Source organism: Ailuropoda melanoleuca, chromosome 13 (genome assembly GCF_002007445.2).
Source record: "Ailuropoda melanoleuca isolate Jingjing chromosome 13, ASM200744v2, whole genome shotgun sequence".
Lineage (NCBI taxonomy): Eukaryota > Metazoa > Chordata > Mammalia > Carnivora > Ursidae > Ailuropoda > Ailuropoda melanoleuca.
In genome coordinates this window covers 60093933-60120136 of record NC_048230.1, presented here as the reverse complement: position 1 = coordinate 60120136, position 26204 = coordinate 60093933, and the positions used below count along the sequence as shown (strand labels likewise).

The following is a 26204-nucleotide window of genomic DNA, read 5'->3' as shown; positions in this document are numbered from 1 at the left end:
ATGGGGCCCAATGCAAAACGAAAATGTGTGGGGGAAAAAAGAAGAAGAAGGAAATGAAAATGTATGGCACCTTGCTCAAAAATTATTAAGAATTTCAAGACAGTGACACCAGAGCATAAAATCAAGACAGCCTTGAGTGACTGCACAATTCACATGCCCTGGCCACACCCTGTGTTCCCTAGAACTTCACTGGGACCATATAATCACCCCCTGGATCAAGGGGCTTTATGTACATGTCGGTTGTCCCCTCTATTTCTGTGAGCTCATGGGGGAAGAAGCTTATGGCTGTGTCCTAGAGGGCGCATTAGCATACCTTGAGCTTTGAGTGGGGCTCCATAAATATCAAATGCCATGCGTTGCATTGGCAATTTGCATATTGGCAAGTGCAAAGTGAGACCAGCAGGTGGCACTGTTTCCCACCCAAGAGTTTAGTTTTCATTTATTTCCCGCTCAAGAACTGTTAGAGTCTTAAAAGATAATCTGAACATTTTCACACTGTTGGGATCCGAACCCCAGGGTTGAGAGTCCTTGCTCTAGTCCATATGTCCTACTTGTTTTACAGAAGGGGAAACAGGTTCGGAGAGAAGGCCCATGAAGCTCCAAGCACAGGCTGATGGCAGAGCCTAATTTAAATCCTATACTCCTGATGCTATACCTGGGGCTCTGAGGTTCTCAGAGTGAGAACAAAGACAAAAGCTCGGTTCTAAAATCTCCTAGTTTACCAGCTCTCCTGTTGCCTGAGGTTCCACCATGCACTAGCTAGTCTACAGGCTGAAGCCTTGACCTTTGGGTTTCTCTCTCTTGTTTCTTTTAAGTGGGGTTTTCTCAAAGAGAAACTGCTATAACCGCAGCGTGGGTAGAATTCTCAGACAGCTTCCTCCCTGGGGAAGGCTAGACTGCTGAGGGCACAGACCTTGAAGACAGCGAGGGAGGGAGGAAACAGCTTTAAGGGGAATGAAACCAATAAGATAATATCCACAAAGTTCTGCAAAAGTCATCCCTGACCATACTCACCAAATAAAGGTCCTCCAGGCAGGCTTGGCTCTCTTCCCAACCCAGGGGACAAAGGCAGGTGGGGCACTAGTGGTACAATAATGCTTTCAGGGGCCGAAAGGGTAAACACCTGCTCTGGCTGGCTGCTGGCCCGAGGCAGGCAGAGTTCTAGGGGAAGGCAGAACCTTGTGACCAAGTTCCTTAAGGATTCACTTTGATTACAGAAGGCGGAAGTGGAGCCCACTCTGCAGGGCCCATCCCCACGCCCCCATCTGGTTCAAAGCATCCTCCTCTCCTCCCCAGCCCTGGCTGGCGTCTAAAAGTGCACCATCAGCGCCTCGTCCTGGAGAGGGGTGCCCTGAGCTTGGCTGATTTTGTCCTTCTCCTCGCACTAATTACTCGTATATACTTTCAGAGGGATCACCTTAAAACCAAGGAATACAGAGCAAATGGTGGTTTTTCAGACAGCAGCCATCTTGGACGCAAAGTTGTACGTTGAAGCTGGGCAGGGTTTAGCAAATTTCAAGTCGAGTAACCTCTCTGTTCCTCAGTACCCCCTTCTGTAAAAGAGGAAGAGTTTGTTTCACAAGACATCACGAGGAATAAAATAACCAGAATATGTAAAGCAATTTCAATGAGGCCTGGGCCCACTGTCACCATTTTATAGGGGACCCTTGCTGTCATTGTCATTATTCCAGAAGTACGTTTACAGGTGATCTGGACATTGTACTCCCCTCCATTTCACGGATGGGGAAACTGATGGCCCAGCGGGGCAAGTGACCTTCCTGTATTTGTTTTCTATGTTGTGCAACAACTACCACAAACACAGCAGGTTAAAATAACACGTTTATTGTCCCACAGTTTCCATGGATCAGAGTCCAAGCGCTGCTTAGCCGGGCTTTCTGCTAAGTGTCTTCCAAAGCCATAATCAAGGTGCAAGCCAGGGCTGACAGGGCAGTGTGTCTGAGGTAAAGGGTCCTATTCCAAGCTCACCGTTGTTGGCAAAATTCATGTCCTTGTAGCTGTAGAACTCATGGAAGCTTGCTTCGTCAAGGCCAACAGGAGAACATCTCTCTTACAAGGGAAGGTTCCACACCCTCTTATTCGTGCTTTCAAATGATTAAGCTTGGCCCACCCAGGATAATCTCTCTTTTCACTATCTCAAAACAAAACAAAACAAAACAAAACAACAACAAAACAACCACCACCAAACTAATTTGGGACTTCAATTATATCTGCAAAACCCCTTCGTCTTTCCTACCTAATGTAACCTAATCATAGAAGTGGTACCCATCACGTTCACAGGTCCTGCCCACGTTCAAGGGGAAGGAATATACAGGTGTCTGCAACAGGGTGCAGAATTCTTGGGGGTCACCTTAGAATTCTGACTCTCCCACCCCCCAAAAGTACTTAGCAAATTCTTGGCAAGGGGTATCTATTTGGCCTATAGGCCTCCCCATGCCCCGTGGAGGAATTGCCCCATACAGGGGTCCATGTTTCTCCTGCTTCAGGAAAATGTCAAGATCATGAATAAAATGGCTCAATATTGTCTAAAATCTACTTTGCATCTTGTGCCCAATTCTCAGATATAATATTATCCCAAGTTGCACTCAGAGTTGGTGCTCTCGGGAAATTAAGCCCTGTCCAGAGTTGACCAGCAGTCAGGCTATATATTAACCAGACTTTAAGATGGCTTCTAAGTGGTCTTGTCTCCCGAAGGCATTCCTGCCCTCCTGGAGTCTTCTTTCACAATGCATAGGGCTGACCTGTGTGACCAACAGGATACTTCGTGGAAGTGACAGTGTGTGACCCTAGCTTTGGCGGTAGAATGTATTGTATTTTCCACCTGGCTCTCTTGGCTCACTGTCCGGGAAAAGCCAGCCGCTATGTCATGAGGACACACAATTGGCCCTGAGGGTCCACATGGCAAGGAACTGGGGCCTCTTGTCAACAGCCAGCACCGGGGGTACCTGTGAGCGAGCCACCTCGGAAGTGGGCCCTCAAGCTTCCAGATGACTGCAGCCCTGGTCAACAGTTGGCTACAACTTTATGAGACCCCACGACCCCCTAGCTCAGCTGCTCCCACATTCCTGATCTGCAGAAACTCTGCGAGATAGTGGTCGTTAGCCCCTACCTTCGGGGGTAATTTTGCACAGCGATAGGTAACAGAGGGGCCAAAAGATGGCGCTGAGGATGAGAATAAAGTGCCTTTCATTGAGCGCTTACTGCATACTGGGCTCTGACCTTCCCCACTGCAGGCCATTGGTGCATAAGGCAACAGCCGGTCAAAGCTGAAATCAAAGCCCAGAGGTCAGCAGTCACAGTCTCCCATCACCCGACAGAGACCTACCAGAGATTTCTGAGACAGTGGACATGTTCTGCTCTGTCTGCTCTGGCCCAGGGTAGCCAGCAGCTGCACATGGCCGTTGATCACTTGAGATGTGGCTAGTACAACTGAGGAACTGAGTTTTTCGTTTTTAAAAATCCACCTTAATGGAAACAGCCACGTGGCCAACAGCTACTGTACTGGAGAGCGCAGACAGGCCTGACAGACGCGGGGAACTTCTGCGAGAACCGGGTTATCAGGGACAGAGATGCACGCAAGCCTCACGGAACTCAGGAAAACAAGGCGCAGTGGGGGCCTCGGGAGGGACTTGAGACCAGACTCGCTGCTTCAGGGGAGTGAACGGGTCCCAAGCAGCCACCAATGAAGGGGTCTAGGGCCACATAAACCCTTCGATGGGGAGTGTGGTTGCAGACAAGACTCCAGAGCCCAAATGCCTGGGTTCAAATCCCACCTTTGCCGTTGGTGAGCTGGGTCACTTCGGACAAGTCCTGCAACCTCTTAGCTGTAGTGTCTCCATCTGTATAACGTGGACACTAACAGCACCTACTTTGTGGAATTGTTGTGCCGATAAAGCGGGTTCCGCTGTGACACATCGAATGGGTTCTGGCACACGCATGTGACGTGAGGGTTTGTTTCCACTGCCGGTTCCTCTGTATCCTTCCCCTGACCCCAGCCAAGCACTTGGCCACATGGCACCAAGGTCAGACCCCCAAAGCCCAAGGCCCTGGAATTAAGGTTTAACTCTGCAGACAAGCTAAGGGCAGCTTTCCCCCTTGGTAAAAAGGCTCTTCCCAGGACCGAGAGAGGCATCGATGGGGTTTGTCTAGTTATCGCAATGCCTGCAGCGGCCAAGCGGGCGACGTGAGTGACAGTGGGTGGACAGAGACTGTGGCGAGGCAGGGAACCCGTCTAGACAGGATCCTGCCTGTGGGCAACTTCCAACTGTGGCCACAAGGCCGGAGTAGAGCCAAATCTTGAGTTTTCCCCAGAGAAGTGGTGAATTTGGATGTATGTGGGGGACATCCTCATTTCTACAGCTGGCACCTAATCCAAGGACTTCGGTGTTTTGTTTTTGCAACAAGGCGTCATCTGAACAAAACCAAGGCAGGCACGGCAAGCCCACAGGCCGTGTGCACTTTCTGACTCTCCTCCTCTCCAAGCCCTTTCTTGGCTTCTTACGTCTCTGCCTCCGGTGTCTGGCACCCCAATTCTCTCCGGCTCTACTGCTATCAAGCGATACAGAACCCAAAAGGGATGACCTCTTACAAACTTTAAAATGACAGGAAAAAAAAAAAAAAAGACAGAGACAGGCAATCTAGAAAGTACCAGGTTTTATTATCTTATCAAAAAAAAAATTAAGTAACAGACAACAGTGTGAGGTGGCTACAAGAGGTGCTCACTCCCAACATAGCCAGAAGGAAAGGACATGGTGGGGGGGCAGTGCACAGGACCCAGCCAGCTGGGACCCTGGGTTATGGTGGTGGAAGGTGCAGGAGGCAAGGGCGACTCCCCTGTATCCCCAGCCAGTGGGGTCAGGAGAAGCAGCAGCCTGTCCAGGCTAAGCTACCAGGCCTCCTCTTTGTGGAGAGGGAGGGTCACCGTTAACAAGCTCCAGAGCCAGGGCACAGTCAGCCCTCCCCCATCCCCCCCTTTGCCCAGGGAGACCAAGGGTCCCCCTGCAAGGCTGGGGCTGGGACTTGTTAAGCCAGTTTAGTTCTCTAGCAGTGCGGTTCAACAGGTGGACATGGTGTCTACCTGCGTGTTCACTATAGCAGCCACGAGCCACATGTGGCAAATGAGCACTTGAAATGTGGTTAGTGTAAATGAGGAATGAATTTTTAACTTTATGTGATTTTCATTGATTTGAATAGCCACGTGGCCAGTGGCCACTGTAGCCAATAGCACAGCTCTCCAATTTTCTTGTAAATGTGGAGAGATCAAACAAAGGAACACCAGTTGGGCTCAAAGCAGGAGCTAGAAAGAAGGCAGAATTGTCTACCCTCAACTATTCCAGCCCAGTCAGGAGAAGGCACAGGAACAGAGACAGAGAGAGAAAAAGAGAGAGAGGGAGAGGCAAAACCCCACTCAGCCACACAAAAACCCACTCACTCAACCATCCAGCCAACTTCAAATGGGACATATCACACTATTTCCTGAAAAAATATATTTATCTATTTTTCTAGAACCAAGGCAGAATAATAATATATTACAAGAAAAGAGACACAAATATCCCACCATCCCCTACATTGTATTTTGGGATCTGCTAGAAAACTTTCAGCAAAAGCTACTTCTTAGAGAAAGCAGCTTCAGAAAGGGCCACGGTCACGAGCCGGGGGAGTGTTAAGTAAAAAAAAAAAAAAAAAAAATGGGGAGGCTAGTTAAAGAAAAAGAGGGAAGAGGGCCCTGTCTGAAGATATAAATAGTAAAAAAAAAAAAAAATTAATAAAAAGCATCATCTCCGTCTCTTCTCTCATTTTTGAGAAATAAAAATAAAAAACCGTTAAATACAAACTGAGCAGGTACTGTGGAAGGCGCAAGAGAGCGGAGAACATCTCGGCGTCGGCACGCCCTTGCCCAGGCAGAGGCTCTGCACCAAGGAACGAACCATTCAGAAAAGAATACCCCACCAAAGGTAGATTTGCAATACTCTGCAAATCCATTCCGATATGAACTTAGAGTTCTTCTCCCCACCCTTCCTCCGACCCCACCCCCTCCCCCAAATAAAAACGGCTGATTTTCAAAAGTCACTTGAAGGAGCCGAGAATGGCCCAAGGTATAGCACAGACCCCTGTAGTGTGGTCACAAGCGCCCTTTGACGGACACATCTCAAGGTGCAGATGGCGGATGGTTCTAGTTCCTTCTCCCAGCTCCTTTTCACAAGAGGGAGGGAGAAGGCTGCTGGGGGCAGAGCTCCAGCAGGACTCCTGTCCCAGCTTCAGAGGGGCTCTGGGGGAGGCATGTTCACGATAGGCTGTAAGCTGGGCCCACATTTTAAGTGTAAGATTAAGAAATGATCTAATCCCAGACCTGCCTTCAGCAAGACCAAGTGTAACCCTATTTTTCTGCCGGGACAATTGAGGCCCAGAGAATCAAGAAGAGGCAGGCAGGAATAGAAGATGATGTCTCTTCTGACGCTTGAAACAGAATCAGAGCTGGAGATGCCGACAGGTCAGTATTAGGTTGCCCTCCCCTTACCCTAACGTCCACCCTTCAAGATCCTTCGGCTTCCCTCCCCGCAGTCCCTCCCCGCAGAGGTCCAAGCCAGTGCCCAGGCGGGCGCTTCAGGCATAGAACTCGTTGGTGGGGGCTTTCGTGTAGATGGGTTTCTTGCCCAGGTCATAGGTGCCTTCGTCCTTCTTCTTCATGCGATACACCAGCAGCAGGACCAGGAAAATGGCAAAGAGGATACCCACGCCGCCACCCACGATCAGAGCTGCAGGGGAAGAACGGGAAGAGCTGCGGGTCAGGACTTTGGGTACACTGCCAAATCCCCCCGTTCAGCTCTCTCACAACTGGACGTGCTCCCCCTTGCTGTCGCCTGTGCTTGGCATGACCTCATTCACAAGACCGGGGTGGGGGTGGGGGTCACCGTAAGTCACTGAAGACCACAGAGCTAGGGTGGCAAAGCCATCATTCCAAACTGCACCTGCTGGAGCCCAGAGCCAGGCACACGCCCCAGCAACAGCTTAGCACTAACGGGGCCAGGAGCTGGCAAGCCCATAGGCGGCCACCATCTGCCTTACATACTTACAGCACAGGCCCGAGCACAGCGCACTGCGAAGCGGGCCGTGTGCACACACCCACACAGACGGGTTTACACGTTCTCCACACACGCAGGTGCACACTACCAAACACAGCTCAAACACACGAACACGGCCAAGCTACTGTGTCACAGACAATGACATACTGTGGTTTCCCCTCCTACGTGTGCCGCTCGGTGGCTAAGGCCTACGACCCACTTCCATTACTCACTGCTGGCTGTGTGATCGGGCGAGTTCCTTCATCTCTCTCATTGCAAAATGGAAATGGGAGGACCTTTCTCACACATCTGTTCTAAGGATTAAATAAATTCACCCACCGAAAGTACTTAGAATAGTGCATGGCAGAGGCTCAGTACTCACTAACTGTAAACCTCTATCTGTGTCCCTAGCACCCTGAACTGGGCCTGGCACGACAGTTAGGTGCTTCTGAAATGACTCTCCCAATTCAGTGCAGACAGGAACGCTGGCCAAGGGTGCCTGCTGGTGTCAGGGAGATGCGGGCTGCTAACCCCAGGTGAACAGCTGTTTTGCAGTGTGTCAGGCCGCCTGAAGGGGCTCATTCCTGTTTGTTGAGGGGGCAGGGATACCTCACAGAATCCTTGCTGTGGCAGACTGAGTTCCCTAATTCGGTCTTACTAGGGCTAAGGAGATTAATTTTCCATCCTGGCACACACTTCAACTCTATACGCAGAATGGGGGCAGAGCGGCACAGAGGAGCCCGGTAAGGTTCTTTCTTGGCTAAAACTCTATGAAAAGGCAGCAATAAAGTGACCCCAGGAAATACAGAAAAAGCACATGGAATGAGGTATCAACTCCATGACTGTTTTTATCATTTTTCTCTCTGATACCACCGCCCCAGCGCCACGGGCTTCTCTTATCAGGACCTTGGTCTGCACTGGGGCTCTCCACTAGATTAAGGTTCAAGGACAGTCTCAAATGTGACTGTGGTCCTAGGTTCAAACGCCAGGGCTACCACTGCCTAGTTTTGTGACTTTGGACAAGGGATTTGGCTTCTCTTGAGCCTCAGTTTCCTTATCTGTAAGAGTACAGAGAGCCAGCTGTACCTGTCTGATAGGGTTGTGGAGACCCAGCAAGGGGTACCCGTGGACCAGATGGCATCCAGCAAGCACTTGAGAAACTTCCAGGTGCCACTGAGATGCTACTAGAATGGAGGGTCCCACCCCAATTAGCGCAACAACGTAACTTCTCCCATGAAGATCTTATGCTTGTCTAATTCTCCACCGGAAGATTTCAGAGATGACCTGGCTTTGGTTCTGTCTCATTTGCTATGTGACCCAAGCGAGTGGTTTGCTTTCTCTGGGCTTCAGTTTTCCCATTTGTAAGACACACTTGGTTGGACTAGATCAGTGGTTTTATTTCTTTAAAAGCAGCAGGAGCCTTAGTTGGTGAAAGCAAAACCTTATGCTAATCCCACGGATGACAGCTAAAAGTGAAACTCGGTGGTTGAAAAGATGGGGGATGTTTTACCAAGTATTTTGTAGCTCAGAAGCCTAAAAGGTCTCTAAGGGCCCCTCTAAAACAGCACCCCCTAACCCCTCCCCTCTTACATCACACAGCAAGTAGTGAAGGAAAAGGAGAAAGAACATTGGTTCTGGTACCGGGAGGCCAGGGTCAGGACTGAGCTGGGCCCAAAGTCACCTGGGGTTATATTCTTCCAGGAAGCCTTATCTGCAAAATGCAGGGCACAGGGCGCTTTCCTTGGACCTCAAGCCTCCCGGGAGATGCTCGCCCTGCTGGCTGCTAGGAGGCAGGCGTAACTGAGCCTGGGCCCAGGGTGCCCACTCACCAGGCTGGTTCATGCAGACAGGCCATTGGCCTATAAAACTTGGCCAGAAAGAGAGTTCCCTCTGACAACCCACTCCCCAGCTTTGGAGATCCCAAAGCTGCCAGGGAGAGAGGAAACAGTCACCACCCCAGATGAAGGCCACACCCAGAGCCCCACCGTGGGACAGAGCTTCCACGATAGCACACCACAGTCAAGAACCCTGGGGCTCTCACATCAGGCCAAACACTGAACCTCTCTCTCTCTAGGCCTCAGTGTCTTCATCTGTCCCAGTATGCCATCTAGTATGAAAAGTCAATGAAGACTCAATGACAAATTATTTCAGATTCTAATTTTCATGGAGTCATGACACCAACCCAAGGGGTAGCATTGTACCCATTTATAGAGGAGTAAACTGAGGCTCACCTCTTCCACTAGGGTTGGAAAGCTTCTCAGGCAAGGTCACAAGGTCACTCTGTCAAGTGGCAGAGCAGGGGGATGGGGAGCCAGCCCAATCCAAAGAAGTCTCAGGACTTTCAAGGAAGTTAATGTTTAATAACTAACTCCCCGGGGACCAACCCCAGGCTGTGCAAATGTTTTGAAAACAAGACAGAAGGACTTCAGGCAAGTGACCCACTCTTAGGCTATTCTTTAGAAGCCTTTGATATGCAATTCTTCCCCCCTTCCACCAGGCTTCAGAGGCACCCCCTAGGGAGGTGTGGTTCCTTGGGTCTCCAGGGTACCCTGTGGTGGGAAGGAAGGGTACACGAGCCCAAGGCATCCGTGTCTGCAGCACTGTCTCCTCCTGAGTCCTTTCCCCCTTCCAACTCTCTGGTGCGGACCTTACCTGCCAGAACCTCTGTCCTCTCAAAGATGCTGCTGCCCTGCGCGGTGCTGGACATGGACACCTTGTTAGACACATCCTCATCCCCTTCGAAGGGTGAGATCCTTTTGGGGATGACCTCGTTCTCCTCCAATTCCTTGGGTTCGGTCGGCACCCAGCTCCCAGGCCCTGCCCTCTCAGGGATGTGGTTATCTAGAGGCACCTGGATGGGGTGCAAGGAGAAGAGACAAACTCAGCGTGGTCTGGGTTCATGATGAACCCAGGGCAGGGGCAGGAACATTCACCCAGGGAGGGAGTCTGCTTTTGCCATCTCGCTGGCTAAACCAGTGGTCCTGGGACAGAAAGCAGCACCAACCTCTCAACAATGATGCCATCGAATGCTCACCCTCAACCTTTTCAGATCTGCCCCCGATGGGGAATGAATAATGTGACTGAGGGTGCAGGGAAGCAGGTGTTCCCACTGCCTGCTGGGTAGTGGGTATTCGAGAATCACCACCCCGGAGGCCAGTGTGGCAAAGCTGCAGAAACTGCTGGCCCTTTAAGGCAATACCTTTGCCTCTGGGACTCTGTCCCAAGGAGCAATTGGGAGATTTGAGTGAAAGAAGCTTGCTGTAGGGTTATAATTTTAGAAAATTAAAAAATCATAAGCAACGTTTCCATCCAATAAGGGAAAAGCAGTGAACTATGATTATGTGGCCTATAAAAATGAATAGGAAGCACATTTAATTATGTGAGGAAATAAACTCAAACACTCATGACCACTTTAAGTGAAAAATACAGCACACAAAACTATATACAATTTGATATTAATGTTGGGAAATGCCTAGAAATGCACAGAAAAGGGGCTGGAAACACATCTAAGTGTTGACAGTGATTATCCCCGCAGGAAGGATGGCCTACCCATGACCCACCCTTGTGCCTGCCCCTAGGGAGCCAGGGCCACAGATAAAAGCTTTCTTGCAGAGTGAGGTCAGACTCTCATTTATGGGCCCCTCTCGATAGGCGTTATGGAGGAGCAAGTGGAGAGAGGCAAAAGCATGGAATTACTCACCAGGGGCTGGATTACTTTGGGGAAGATCTGGGGGTCCTCTGAGTCACCTGGAAAGTCAGAAAGGCTGTGTGAGTGTGAGGTCACTTCCCCTTAGATAAAGGACCTCTCTCCCTTCTTCGGCCATGGCTGGTGGGAGTCCTAACGTACAACCAGCCCTCAAACGCTCCATGTACAGCAAGTGACCTTCCCACCCCAGCTTCAGTCACCTCATCTGTAAAATGGGGCTCCACACACTGGCCTCCTTGGTTCTTTCACAAGAAGGCTGAGCTGGTGGCTGAGCAGAGGGGAGGGGGCTGAGCTCCGAACCCTTGCTCTCTAATGTATGGATCTGGACTGATAGCATCCCCTGGGAGCCGCTTAGAAATGCAGAACTTCCGGGGCGCCTGGATGGCACAGCAGTTAAGCGTCTGCCTTCGGCTCAGGGCGTGATCCCGGCGTTATGGGATCGAGCCCCACATCACTCCTCCGCTATGAGCCTGCTTCTTCCTCTCCCACTCCTCCTGCTTGTGTTCCCTCTCTCGCTGGCTGTCTCTATCTCTGTCAAATAAATAAATAAAAAAAAATCTTTAAAAAAAAAAAAAAAGAAATGCAGAACTTCAGGGCCCACTGAATCAGAGCCTGCATTTTCCTAAGATCCCCAGGGGATTCTTTTTTTTTTTTTTTTAAAGATTTTATTTATTTATTTGACAGAGATAGAGACAGCCAGCGAGTGAGGGAACTCAAGCAGGGGGAGTGGGAGAGGAAGAAGCAGGCTCCTAGCAGAGGAGCCTGATGTGGGGCTCGATCCCATAACGCCGGGATCACGCCCTGAGCCGAAGACAGACGCTCAACCACTGTGCCACCCAGGGGATTCTTTTGAGAAGACTCTAGACTGTAATATTAAATATTGGAACTTGCAACCTTAAAATATATCCTGAGTGCTTGGTATATGTGCCAAGAGAGCTTCAACTCAGTCCAATTCCCAACACACTGATTTACTATTTTACAGATTTGGAAGCCAAGGCTCAGAGGTCACAGAGAGGCAATATGAACTCAAGACTACGTGACCCCAAGGCTCAGACTTCAAATCGTCACACCACTCTGCACCGAGGACGAATGCTTCTGAGTGGCGGCCAAGCCAGGGAGTCACCAAAGACCATGGCGAGCCCTGCCCCTCCCCCTAGTCCAGCCCACTCCTCCCCGCCACAGGCCTGGGCCCCTTCACCCACTCCCCCATCTGAAGCAGGAGCTAGTTCCTGGGTCCCCACCCATACCTTTGCCCACACACACGCTCCCAGGCTTTTGAGCTGGTCCTTTTCCTTTTCATAAGAAGAAAACACTATCAGTTCTTTCCAGTCCCCCCGCCCCCACCAGGCCCCCAGCCACAAGCAGACAGGTCCAGGCTGGTGCTCGGAAAACCTAGAGCTACAAATGAACTCAAGGCAACAAATAACTCCCCCAAGGAGGGTTGTCAGGGACAGAAGAGGGTTCATAGTTACTTTTGTTTCTTCTTTATGGAGAGGGGAGGAGCACTGTAGGAAAATCCCCACACAAACCCAAGTCTCAAAGCGAGCTCGCTACCCTGTGCTCGGTGAGACCACTTTCCCTCCAGCCCCATGACCCCAGGCTTGGCCACCACACCCTCCATACCTAGATCTCCAGAGCCAGACAGCTCAAAGTCATCAGGTTCCTGCCCAGGCCCCCCAATATCTTCGTCGTCTGGTAGGGCTCCAGAAAAGTATCGGCCTTCTAGGAGGTCTTGGGGGTCGATGACTTCGGTCTCTCGGATCTAGGGTGAAAAAGGAGAGTTATGTCAGTCACATCAGTAGCCCCCCGGTGTTCTATCGCAAGGCCCCGAGCCCCAAAAGGCAGTGAAGTGGGCATTCAGTAAGATCATCTGGGGTGCTGGAAGGTAATGAGGCCAGAACCTGAAGACCTGGGTCCTGCACTCTTCCTGGTCCCTAACTTGCTGTGTGACTTTAGGCAAATATCTTTCCCATCCTGGGCTAATAAAAATCATAAAGTTGGCAATAATCAGAACATCAAATATTTTTTTTTTAAATTTTATTTATTTATTTGACAGAGATAGAGACAGCCAGCGAGAGAGGGAACACAAGCAGGGGGAGTGGGAGAGGAAGAAGCAGGCTCATAGCAGAAGAGCCTGATGTGGGGCTCGATCCCATAACGCAGGGATCACGCCCTGAGCTGAAGGCAGACGCTTAACCGCTGTGCCACCCAGGCGCCCCAGAACGTCAAATATTACTAGGTACCGTTGACTAAGCAATTACTATGTGTCGGTCCCTGTTCTTAACAACAAAGGTATATCTTTAACCTCATTTTACAACAGAGGAAACCGGGCATTTCCTTCTAGCACGAGCAGCAGGTGCGAGAGTGAAGATTCAGCATCGAGCTGCCTGACCGCAGAACCACGCAGGCTGGAGGATATGACACTGCAGGGCTCTAGGGTGCAGATGAAGTCACGGCTGATTCACCTGAGGCAGGGAGAGGGCTGGTGGCCCGGGTCTTGCCCAGCCCAGGACACCTTTCCCAGCTGACTCAGTCTGGGCTGGGACAGACAGGGCTGGCTCACCCACACCCCAGGGCAGCCTCAGGCCAGGCGCTGCGCAGACCTGGTGACTCACAAGTCCAGAAACATACTCTTGTACTCAGCTTTCCACCATCTCCCACAGATCTGCTCAGCACCAGCACTAGGGAGGGAGCACCCACAAATGTCCTCGGCCCCTACCCCACGGGGACCCAGCCTGTCCCATCACAGCAGAATCTTAAACCTACTTCCACCAAGAAGCTTTCAAAGGGAAAGTTCCAAGGTCCAGGGAGACAAAGACTTCCCCAAGGTCCTGTAAGTACATCAGCTACTCTGTTCCCATCCCCCAGAGCTCACAAGGGTAGGAAACATTCAGAATGCCTACCACCTTCCTCTTAGCTCTGGGGCTAAGGCTTCCCAAAGAACAACAACCCTGAGCAAAGTTCATTTTTCTTCGCTGATTAACTCAAATACTAAAGTGCCTACTATTTGCCAAAAGAGTTCGGGTTTCCATGAAGTTCAATACACACCCCTCCTCTAAAACATTCTCCTCTTCTTTCCCGGAGCCCCTAACTGTAGGAGACCAGGGCTGTGCTCAGAACCACCAAAATACTAGCTACAGAGGCCAGGGAGGTCCCGTCCTCTCATTTCACAGAATTTGAGAGATTCTGAGCCCTGGACAGGGCAGTGACTTGCCTAAGATCACATAACTAAGTTAGCCAGACAGCTCAGAGTGGAGATGCCAGGTGTCTGACGGCCCCAAGCTGTCCTTCACCCAGCTGAGACTGCCAGTGACACAGGGGGGAGCCCAAGAAGGAACATCTGTTCCTAGGACAAGGTAAGCATTACAGAAGAGGCTCAGGCTTGTCCTATACTTCCGTCACTGGCTTCCGGGGAGAGGCGGGCAGGACCTGACTGTCATGCCCTCTTCCACCCCAGCAAGGGCAGATGCTGGATTCCCGGAAGGGAGGAGGGTCAGGCTAGGGGGAAGGCAGTGGGCACGCAGCCCTCTTCCACCGGATGGGAGAGTCTTTGCTGAACACTGGGCACACGTGGGGGTGGGGAGCCAGAAGGGGTTAAGCGCTGGTTGGGGATGACTTCATGACTCGGGAATCAGGAGCTGCTGAGCTGCTGGTGTTGGAATTCCAGCCCCCGCACACAGCCCTGTGCCTGTGGCTTCGGTTTGGCAGCTCGGGAGGAAGGCCACAGTGGTTGCGAAACTGTCCCTAGGGCGAGGTCCATGTGCTCCAACCCCCATCTCCTGCCGTGAATTCCCCCAGGCCCAAAATCTGAAAGAGCAGGACCTCCTAAGCCCTTAGCAAATGAAGTACGTCCTCCTGATAGATCTTGTGCAGAAGTGGAACCGGGGCCTCAGAGAGGTTAAGTAGCCAGCCCAAGGTCACATCGGCAGAAGTGGCCACACTGGACCAGAACGCAGGCTGGGTCACCTGAGCCTTTAACCACGTGCTCATGAACACACCTGTACATAGATGGAGTGGCCCGCCACCCAAGCTAGGAGGGAGCCCTGTCTAGTGGAGGTCAAATCCAGCCCAGGAGAGAAAAAAGGTACTTTGGCCACTTGTGGACCTGGCCTGGAGACCAAACCACCTGTGGGAGTCAGGGGCTGGGGTCCCAACACTGGGTAGTTTCAGGCTGGAGACCCTCCCCACCCGGTCCTTGTTCTTGTCCCCCCTGAGCCCTGGAATGTTGTTTACACATCCTGCCCTTCTTTTACTATGTGAAAGTGCTAAGGGGTGTTTCAAAACAACCCATGGGATTGGCATGCTGATTGGCTGAGAGTTACCAGCTCCAGTTTTTCATTAGCCAAACGGAGCCAAAGAGAGGAGGCTGGTATGGTGGTCTAGAAACCAAAGATGAAACCCAGATTCTCTAGCAGTTCAGCCCTCTTAGGGGTCACCTGGTGATCCCTCCTCCTTCCTTTCTATACCACGTTCCTGGCGAGGATAAACAGCTTGGCTAAGGATGAACCAGGGGTCAGCGGCAGGGCCAGGAGTAGACCCAGTCACACACCTATCCCAGGGCTCTCAAGGCTGCGTTACAGGAGCCAACGTGCTTTCCTCCAGCAAGGCACAGGGCCTGGAAGCAGCTTTGTGGGGCGTGATCATGGGAGGGCACAGGAAGACAAATCCTTCTCCCACTCCAGAAGCACCCTCTCTGCCCGAGACTCCTGACGAGAGGGAAATTCCCAAGTGGGAACCCTTTAGGACTAGGTCAGCAAGAGAGGACCAAGCTCCACGGGATCGTGGGCAAGCATCCCTTTGTGTGTATGGGGGCGGGGGGCATGCCAACAGCCCTCCCCTGCCTCACCTGCTTTGCAGAGTCTAGGGTGGATGTGAAGACCCAGATAACTCAGCAGTCAGACCCAGCTCTGACCAGAGGCCCCCCACCCCTGCTCCCGGCTGGCTTACCCGTCTGTTCTCCACTCACCCCCATCCCTATCTGCGGACCGTGTGTTCACGGGTGTGCACACACACACAGGCACCCTCTCTGGGCCCTCGGGTCTCCTTTCTCACAGACTCCAACAGAACTCACCAGCTCAACAGGTCAGTGGGCCTGGGTCCCACAGACCCTGCTTGCCCCGGGGCCCGTTGGGCACCTGGGGTTGGTGCCTGGGGGTTGAGATGCTGGATGCCTCCCCAGATTATCCACAGAAGAGGGCGTAGGTGCTCTTTTGTTCTAAAGGAACTAACACCTGCCACCAGAAGGTAACTGAAGTCACTGAGCCCAACGGTCTCATTTTATAACCCAGCAAACAGATTAAAAGACAAAGGACTTTGCCAAGGTCACCCAAGCAGTTGGCAGCAAAGCTGGACTTAGAACCTAGATCTCCTGGCTCCAGGCTGGAGTTGTTCCCCCACCCCCTGCTTCAAGGATTTTGGCTCCAAAACTAAGGGTCTCAGCAAACCCACAGGCTGCAGCTGTCACTCGACCTATTCCGCATTCAGTCCTTACGCTATAGGCACAAAGCTAGGAAAAGGTCACCAACCCCATCTGCAAGTCCTACAGCGTCAGTCACCAGGACAAAGCCTAGGGGCTGGGGTGACTAGCTCAAGTGTCCACTGTAAGCCAGGCATCAAGCTGGATTCTTCTCTTTATGCGCTCATTTGCATTGGCCCAGCAGTCTTGTAATGTGCTCTGGCCACTTTGCAACTCAGGTGCAACAGAGTCATTTATCCAAAGTCACACATCCAGAAAGCAACGGAGCTGGGATTTGAACCTAGATCTTTCTCAAGACCATGCCTCAGCCACAACCAGGTTTCTCACTGCCACCTACGCGTCACCTCTCCACCCCAACCCCACACTGCCAGGCCAGGCTCCACCAGGGAGCAAACAAAGGTGAAAGTGATATTGCTTAAACAAAAGAACAAAAACTTGGCTGGGGCACCAGGGAGAAGTTCAGGGTCAAGGCCTGGTTAGCTGGTGGGAGGAGAAGAGGGAGGAGAGCCTCCCCCTCCCCCCCACCCTCCCCCACCTCTGCCCTCAGGCTCCTCCCCAGCAGAGGTAGGGTCAGGGACACATCTGACCCTTCTTTCAGGAGGTGAGACCAGAAGGACAACCATGTGGGGCGCCTGGGTGGCACAGCGGTTAAGCGTCTGCCTTCGGCTCAGGATGTGATCCCGGCGTTATGGGATCGAGTCCCACATCAGGCTCCTCTGCTAGGAGCCTGCTTCTTCCTCTCCCACTCCCCCTGCTTGTGTTCCCTCTCTCGCTGGCTGTCTCTATCTCTATGAAATAAATAAATAAAATCTTTAAAAAAAAAAAAAGAAGGACAACCATGCAAGCCAAACTGGGGGGGGGGGCGTGCAAGAACACTGGGCTCTAACTACTGAACCCACCAGAATGATTCTGACCGGAGATTCCCCAGAAATGGCCTCGGGTACAATCACTGTCTGCCACCATTCCCCTTTCTGAAGGGTCAGATATCCCCGAGAATGAGCAAACCCGGGAGCCACAATCAGAGCTCTACACCTCGGCAGAAACGAAGGATCTGCCAGCAGAGTGGTTACCGACAAGCAAAGTACAGTCTGGCCACTTCCTAACTACAGGGGTCTTGGGGTGTACCCTCAGCTTTCTCTTCTGGTAACCAGGGCTGGGAGCCCCCTGCGGGATGATGAGGATTAAGTGCAATGCATTAGTGTGTGCAAGGGACCCAGCATATGACCTGGTACACAGCAGGTGCTCAATGAGTAGCAGCTATTATTAATCCCCACCTGCCTTCCTCCTTCTGGCTAACGGGATTAGTGCTCAAAGGGTCAGAGAGACCTGGGAAAAGCTGTGAAGCCATTCCATTGTTAGAAACAAGGTGGTCAGTGGACGGGGGTGGGGGGAAGTGTGCTTTGCAAATTGTGAATAAATACCTATAATGGATATTTATTTTGCTTCTGGGACCAGAGACTTTTCAACAACCAATCAGGTCCCTTGAAATTGCAAAGGACCCAGAGATGGGCAGAGACCACACAACGCGGAACACCCGTTCCAGGAAGACAGAGGCAGAGGAAACTCAGTTGTATTCTTGCAAAAGGAGCAAATGGCAGTGACCAGAGACGCCTGACATTCTACTTGGCGACTTGTACCCCCCAGGTATCTCCTGACCTGCCTTGGGGACAAAAAAAAAAGTATCCAAAAGGCAAAAAGAAACCACACACCAATCCACAGCCTGATGCTCTGGTATCTGAAGGGTTAAGCCAGGTCTGGGGGTGGGGGTGGGGCTAGGGTGGGGGTTCTAATGTCAGCTCTGCCCACTCCAAGGTCGGGTTACTCTGAACACAATCACTCAGGAGAGAAGCCAGGCCTGGCACTGCCAGCAGCCAACTTTTCACCAACCCCCCAGGGCAACCCATTCCACAGCAAGGGCTCTAGGATCCTGGGGTGCCAGCTAGAAATGGGGGTGGGGGTGGGAGCTCCTGCATTCTGGACGTCCCCCTGCCAGCAGGTGATGGAGATTGCCCCACTGGGCCTCAGTTTGCCCACCTGTAAAAGACGGCTCTCAAAAAGACAAGCCTCTCTCTGTCTCAGGGCCTGGTAACCAAGCTGGGCACTGCTCCGATTACCGCTGGAGACAGCAGGGAGGGGGCTGGCTCCCCGAGGGCCGCAGAGACAGAGGTGCATTGAAGCTGGGGCTTGTAATCTAGGCAGCAGATCCAAAGTCCCTGCTGGATCTACAGGCGGGACGTAAACAAGCCTCCCGTGTTCTCAAGAGTGGAGTCGATAGCCTTGTCTCGGCTGATTAGATCAGCCCTGGGTGCTGGCTTCCTGCCCCTTCCCAGCCTTCCCCCTCCAACCCCTGCCCCACGTGGGGAAGCCACTGCTCCAGACCAGGTCAGTCTGTCCCACAGATGTCTCCCAGCCGGTCTTTCCCTGGGCAAGGAGTGCCCCCACTCCCTGTGACCCGCCACGCATCATCCCTGCCCCCATGCCCTGAGGTCTGAGTGGTACAGCTAGTCCCGCAGGCCTGGCCACGACCAGCGCGCTCCACCAAGTCACTGTTTCCACACATAGCAGCCTCTCCCTGCCTCCCCTTTCCATTACCCCAGGTGTCACCTGACTAGCCAGCCTCTTCTGTGCCAGAGAAAACTGGGGCAGCGGAGCTCCCAGCCTGCAGGCTGGGGGAGGGGAGAGGCACACTAAAGGAGGGGGTGCTGAGTAGGAGGGACTGGCCAGAGGGTGCGGGTGGTGAGAAACTGGGGGCACAGACGTGGAGAAGTAGCAGGGATAGATAGGGGAGACTGTAGAAGGCCAAAGCTGGGAAGCACTGTTCAGATCATGAAGTGATCTCCTGGGGATTCCTGGATCCCTCTGGAAAGGATAAAAAGTTTTGAACCCCAAGAACTGTAACTATCGGTTTACATTTTCAGCAGGCACTCAGATACCACCTGCCTGAAGCCAACATCTGGCCGGGGTTAAGAACCCTCGTCTAGCCACTAAGATAAATTAAGATCAAGCCAGCGCTTTACAAGTTTGCCAGACACCGATGATGACCCTTGAGTGACACAGGTGTTTTACAGAGGACACACTGGTGAAGTGACTTATTAACTAACTGCATGTCCCTGGGTGAGCAGCAGAGCTGGGATGGTGATTCAGGTTTTTCTGGCTGTGAATTGTGCCCACTTCCAGTCACCCTGCCTCTAGCAGACAGGGCCAAAGGGCCTGGCCTGGTGCAGGGACGTGCCTGAAGGTCACCAGTGAGTTAATAACTAACCAGCCCGAGAAGTCAGGCTTCTAGTACTTCTAGGGTTAAGTCAGGCCCCAACTGTTGACACAGGCCTTCTCCTCCCTCTCTAGGAGCCCGTGCACTGAAAACCTACTGGTTTTTCAGACACGGTACCTTCCCGGTACCTTCCCGTCCACCATCACCACACCCCCTTCTCCAAGGCCAGAGTGCTACTTGCAATTCACTCAACCTCTGTAGGCCTAGAAACTCGGCCCCTCCAACTCAGGAGGGCGACCCTGTTCTGGGCTTTGTCCAGGCGGTCCCATACCCTTAGCAAACCCCCATCACCCTCCAGGACGCAAACAGCTCAGCGAGGGGTTCCTATGGGTCCCAGCCGGAGGGGTGGGGCTGCTGAGAACTGGTTCTTGTTTAAATATAAACCCATCTGATAATTAGGAAACAGCCCACTTCTTAAACAAACAAACAGGAGATTTGAACTCCATCCACCCCACCCTAGACTCCTCTCCCTTCCCACCTTGCAGCTGTTGGGGGGAGCGCTCCAGGGGCCCTGGGAGTGGAATCCTCAAAGGTACAGGACCACCTGGCGTCCTGGTCACTAAGAATGTGGCCTCCTGACCAGGCATACCCTGGGAGATTTACTTGAAGCCTTACCACCACGCCCAGGAAGCAGAGACCGGGGAGACTGGGTGACATGCCCACAGCCACGCAGCTAGTAAGAGGTGGACTTCACACCCCTGCAAGTTAGGTCTGCCGGGCCCCAAACCACTGTTCCAGTGCTCTCCAGCCAGTTCCAGAAGCAAGGAGAGGGCATCAGAAAAATCCAAGCCTCTCGGGCTGTGATCGTATCTGGACGGCACCAGCTTTGCTCTGGGAGCTCAGAGCATGGCATCTTTAACTCTGCTTTCAGGGAAACAAAGCATTACCTGCTCTGCACCAGGTCCGAAGACCAATTCTGAAGGCTGGCTGAATTCGCACCCTGTCGAAGCCCACCCACAGACAAGGCACTGGGAAGGTCTCAGGCCTAATACTAGCATTTCCGTACCCTCAAAGTCCCAGGGCACTGAGACACTATCTTTAATAGGCTCTCAGAGGACAAGGTAAAACTCTGGAGCCCATTCCAAAACCCCCAGCAGAATCATCCTCCTAGCCAAGAGGTTGAAAGGAAATGGGTGACTCAGGCCAGCCACCGCTCTCCTCCAGTGACTCACAGGCCCTATCCAGCCCCTACTCCCAATTTTAAATGGTCATTTGGAAATCACACCCACCAGTGCAGGAGGCTGAGAACGGACTAGGAGCCAATTCCTCCCAAGAGGAAACTGGGGCGGGAAGCCCAGCCTGGCTCCCAGGACCCAGCTCCTCATTCAGGACGGCCCAGCACTCCAAGTCCTTGGAAAAGCCCTCTGTTTCCAGGAGCTGGGGATGGCAGGAGCTGAATGTCTCCACCCCTCAGCTTCTCCTCCTGTTTAGGATTTTACCAAGAGGGCCAAGAGAGCTCCCCTCCCCCCACCAGTGTGTTTTCAGGGCAGGAAGGACCCTTAGAGGGCTTTAGTCCAAGGTGGGCTTATTACAGAGTTGGGGACACAGAGACCCAGAGATAGGCCACATTTGCTTAAGGTCACCTTGCAGTTCAGAAGCAGAACTCAAGGTATCTGCCTTCAAACCCAGCCGACTTCCTAATCTGGAATGTTCTCTGAGGATGCTCAAACCAGACTCCTTGTATGATCAGAAAGACCTGGTTCTGACCTTGGCAAGCCACTACCTTCCCCTGAGTATCAGTTTCTTGTAAAAACGTAGATAAAAAAACCTACCTCAGAGTATCCCTGGAAGACCTTTGTATTATGAGAAATAACCTCAATGCATCTTTTAGAATGAAGTTAGGTGCATGAATTTATTCATTCATACAAACATTTCCTGAGTACTAAGGGACAAGTGTTTCACCAAGATGAATAGAGCAGAAATCCCCATGTGGGCGGAAGTGGTATGTGTGGTGGGGATGGGGAGGGCTGGATGTACGACTCAGAATTTGGTGGGATATATTTATTAATTATCTCACAGACTAAGTTTCTTCAAGGGAGGGAATGCATTAGATGTCCAGGGTTTCTACAGTCCCTTTCAGAGTGTAGGTATTAATAGAATACTTGAGCTGAAAAGGGCACTCAAGGTCATTTGTTTCAAACCCCATTTTACAGATGGGGGAATGTCAACCTCACAGAACCCTTTAAACCACGGCTCAAATATCCTCTTTAGTGGCTCTCTGGGCTTCTAAGAATTCCAAAGAGCTCTCACTGGCCACTCAAGGGTCCCAGAGCCCCTGGGCTTCCGCCCCACTCCTAACTCGGTGCAATCAAGGAAAGAATTCTCAAGGAGTCCAGAAACATCTCTAAGTTGAGGTATACTTCCCCAGAACCCACTGGGCCTGGTGCCACATCAGCAGGCTGTGCCCCTGGGCAGCAACACCTCTGGGGGGGGGGGTCTGGCTCCCCAAACAAGGCTGTCTTTAATTGGCTGGGGAAGGAGTGGCAGGAAGGCAGCTCAGGGGAATGCTCCCAGCTGGACAGGAAGAACTGGTTTGGGATAGCAAGCCCCACCAGCGAAGAGGCTGGCTGCTCAGACTGGGTTCCCTTCCCAAAACTTGTGGCACCAAGCCCTCGGGGTGGGGGTAGGGTACCACCCAAGGGGAGGGCAGGCCTTTGGCTTAAACCTAAAACTTGGGGAAGGGCCTCAATAGCACTACTGGAGGGGGACCTCAGTTCCCTCATCTGTAAAGTAGGCATAATATAATCCCCACATGCTGGCCTTCCTGTGAGGATCAACTGCACCAGACCCGGCACTTGGAAAGCACTCAACAAATCATAACTGCAATCAGCAAATCCCATCTCCCTGGGCCTATTTTCCCCACCTGCAAAAAGAAGAAGGCAGACGTCTCCATCCTATCTATTCAGCTATGACTAGGTCTGATTTTCCCGGCCACAACCTTGCCAGGAAGGGGACAGGGGAGGCAAAAAAAGGGGAAGCCCTGTGACCCAATTAGAGGTGGAAGGTCTGTGACATTTCACCAGGAACGGGAGCGCTGAGGTCAGGATGAGAGAGACACGGACACCTCTCTCCGGAAGCAGCTGCTCAGGACCCACTTCTCCCCAGCTGATGGGTCACCATGCGCAGGGCTGACACAGCTGCCCTCCCCCAAACCCTATCCTTCCGACGGCCCCCAGGACACAGCTGTCCGCTCCTCACCCTGAAGCACCTGCAGGCTCAACAGCCCCTGAACCGGGACTGCCTGCCACGTGACTGCCCACGCAATGACCTCACAACCTCCTGGGCCTTTCTTTTTCCCCTACACAGCCCAGGCCGACAGGACCCAACCCGGCATTCCTTCAGCTGTCTCCCCAGCTGCCTGACTCCAACACATCTCTCAGGACCTAGGGAGCAGCAGGTGTACGATGGAGTCCTGGCTCAGACACTAACCTTTCGGTCAGGTTGCCCTTAGTTTGGGGAGGTCATCACCTCACTCTGGGCCCCTGTTTCCTTCCACCTCAGAATTCCCTGAGGCTGGCCAGCCCCAAATCGCAACAGATTCTAAACTCTCGAGTTACCTGAAGATGGGACACGAGGGCAGCCCCTCAGAAAGCATCAGACGGCAGCTTATCGTAAGAGCAGGAATTTGGAGCGTGGCTGCCTAAATTTAATGACCCAGCCCCTTATTAGCTGTGCAACCTTGGTTAAGTGAGCTACCCTCCTCAGCCTCAGGACCAATTTAAGAACAGTAAACTGCAGGGTTGTCAGAATTAAGCTGGTTGATAGGCCATTATAACAGCCATTAGAAAGCTATGAGAACACCATAAGGCACACCATAAGCGCTAAATGTCTGCTATCATCACTGCTTGCCTGCAATTGCACTAGCAGGTTATTCTCAGGGTCTCACTCATTCCCCAGCAGAAGCCTGCCAGGCAGAAAGGACTTTCCCCTAAGCCCAGACAAAAAGGAGCCCCATAAAGGAATCGACAATGATTAAACTCCAGAGACTTGCTCCCCCTAAAAAGGGGGGCTTAAGGGCATGAAGGCGGCACAGAGCTGGGGTTCTTGGGGGGGGCAGACAGCCTCTCCCATCAATTCCCCCTCCCCCAACTTCCCAGATGAGGTTGCCACCCTCCTCCCCCTCCAGTGGTTGGGATGAATGGAGCTTATGGTGGCCTAGGGCTTTGTAAACTAGGACAGGGACCTGCGGGCAGTGAGGAGGAGAGCTTCTCAGGGCTCACTGAGGCCTTCTCTCCCTCAACCCTCTTTCCCCCACTCAAGGTGGGTACTCTTATTTCCCGTTCAGCAGAAATAAACAGTATTCCCGCAGAAAGCAAGAGGTTCAACTCTTGGTGAAGTGCTGAGCCCAAACCATCCCTCCCGGCGCCCTTGAAGGGTCGGAGTCCCAACTTTGTAGGGACCCTAAAGCAGCACTGGTCATCTCCTGCTGCGCTCCCCCAAGCCCGTTGTGCAGATGGGGAAACTGACACTCAGAAGGGGCAGGGCCTTGCTCTGTCACAAGCCAGGGGCAGGGCTGGGGCCAGACCTGAGGTCAGGGCTCAGGTCTTCACTCCCTGGTGTGTGAAACAACGCCCCGCACAACCGGTCCCCTTCCCCCTTCCGAGTACACGCAGCCCCCTGTCCCCAGGCCCTGTAGGACTCCAGAGCCGCCGCTCTGGGCGCTTACGGAGGGCCCTCCGTAAGAGCGAGCAGGGGGATCCAGGACACGGAGCCTACCCCAGGATCACCAGGGAAGGGTGGGGGGAGAAGAGGTGACACTGGCTTAGTCACGTCCGAGCCTGGAGCGCGCGGCGCGGCCGAGGCCAGGGGAGGCGGGAAGAGCAACAGGCTGGGGCGCACGTTCGCGCGGGGGAGCCACCCCAGCCCGGCACCTCCCCGTGACCCCAGAGCCAAGTTTCCAGCAAAGTTTCCCCGGCCTCGGCGTCTAGTTGGGGGAGGCGCGGTCCCCTGAGCCCCCCATCCCAGGCCCCCAGGAACAAAGGAAGCACCGGGCCGCCCCCCAGGGATCCCCAAGCTCCTACCGATTCCGCAGCGGCGGCGGGGGCGCCCACGAGGAGCAGCAGCAGCGCGAACAGGCAGGCGGGGGCCATCGTACCGCGGTCCGCAGAGGGCGCGCAGGCGAGTGGCTCGGGCGGGCGTGCGGCCCCCTCTTATAGGCGGTGGCCGGCCCCGCCCCGCCCCGCCGCCGCACCCCGCCCGGAATTCCCCTGCGAAAGCTAGGCCTCCGGGCGCTGCGCCCGCCCACGCGGCTGGAAACCCCGAGGGACCCGCCCGGAGCGTTCCCGCCCGGTCCCGATCTACCCCGAGTCCCTGTCCCCTTTATTTCTTTAACGTCCTGCCAGGCAGGCCCCCAGACATCACTGCGTCTAACCTCGTTTTATACCTGGGGAAACTGAGGACACGGAGTTGCCCACGGTCTTCAGTTTAGACCAGTGCTCCTCAAACCCCGTATGTTCCCCCTTGAGGGTACCGAGCACATTCCAAATGGGACATGAACGTGCATAGCCTTAAGGGGTCCGCAAACTTTCTGTGAAGAGCTGAATATTTTCGTCTTTGCGGGCCATTCGGTCTGTTGTCATATTTAGCAAACTCCAGCATCGTAGCTTGAAAGCAGCCATAAGTACTTAAAAGAAAGAACCTGGCTGTGTTCTAATAAAACACTGTTTATGGAATACTGACATTTGTATTTCATATAATTTTTATGTGTCACAAAATAGCATCCTTGTTTTGGTTTTTTTCCCCCAATCATTTAAAAATAAAAAAGCCATTCTTCGCAGCAGACTGAGACAAAAACAAGCAATGGGCAGACTCTTTGGTCTTAGGGATGGCTGACCTCTATTTTAAGGGAGTCTTTTTCCAGAATTTGAACTTCAGAAAAAGTTTGATCTCTCTGAGGACTAGTCTGCAAGTCTATCTCAGAGCTGCTTCCACCCTTGTAAAAGAAGTGTGTCTTCCTTACTCCTGCATCGTCCCAAGCAGTAGGGAAGGGTTGGAGGTGGGAATCCTCTGGGGCTCCCAGGTACAGATACTGCTGGAATTATTAGGGGGAAGCATCCTATGATAATCAAAGTACCAAAGATGCCTAGACTTCTCTCACCCTGATTGATTTCCATATGTATCTTTCTAAGGCAGAGGCATGGCTTCATAACCAGGGTATTTTTGGCCTCAGTTGGCAAACGGAATTCATATACTTTGTTGAGTAGAGAGTTGGGAGTGATCTCTCCTCCTCCCTCCCTTAATTATTATCAAAGGTTGGAAATTTCATGCTGCAGAAATCCTTGACAGTAAAGCAAGCTTCAAATGCCGATCATATTTTTCCCTACGGATTTAAAGGTAAGCAAATTTTTCCAGCTACTCGCCTAGGATTGAGAAATAAACTGAGAAAATGAGTGAATTTCATGTCAGAATAAAAAATCCTTTTGCAAGTCAGATGGTTTTTGCAATCTTTGCTTTCCACACAATTGAAGGAGGGCCTAATCTAGTTGTCAGTACATAGATCATTAAAATAATTTTTGATGATAGATCACTATGCGATTTTGGTTCTCTGTCAACACTCACTATAACAAAACTCCTTTTACTCCCACCAACTTCTTACAGCCAGCGGTGTACTGGTAAATGTTTAACAATAGGTTGGGGGAAGCAGGAAGTGCTAATTTGTACCATTTGCCAATT

General features: G+C 52.4%; 1 protein-coding gene across 1 annotated transcript; it reads right to left on the bottom strand.

Moving 5' to 3' along the window:
* Nucleotides 1–4656: 4656 nt before the first annotated feature.
* Nucleotides 4657–24693, bottom strand: SDC4 (syndecan 4). Its single transcript, XM_034640368.1, has 5 exons — nucleotides 24554–24693; nucleotides 12409–12547; nucleotides 10780–10826; nucleotides 9732–9930; nucleotides 4657–6773 (listed from the first exon to the last, which is right to left on the bottom strand). Exons 1-5 carry the CDS (start codon nucleotides 24620–24622, stop codon nucleotides 6622–6624), a joined length of 606 nt encoding a protein of 201 aa, XP_034496259.1. The 5' UTR covers nucleotides 24623–24693; the 3' UTR covers nucleotides 4657–6621.
* Nucleotides 24694–26204: the final 1511 nt, after the last annotated feature.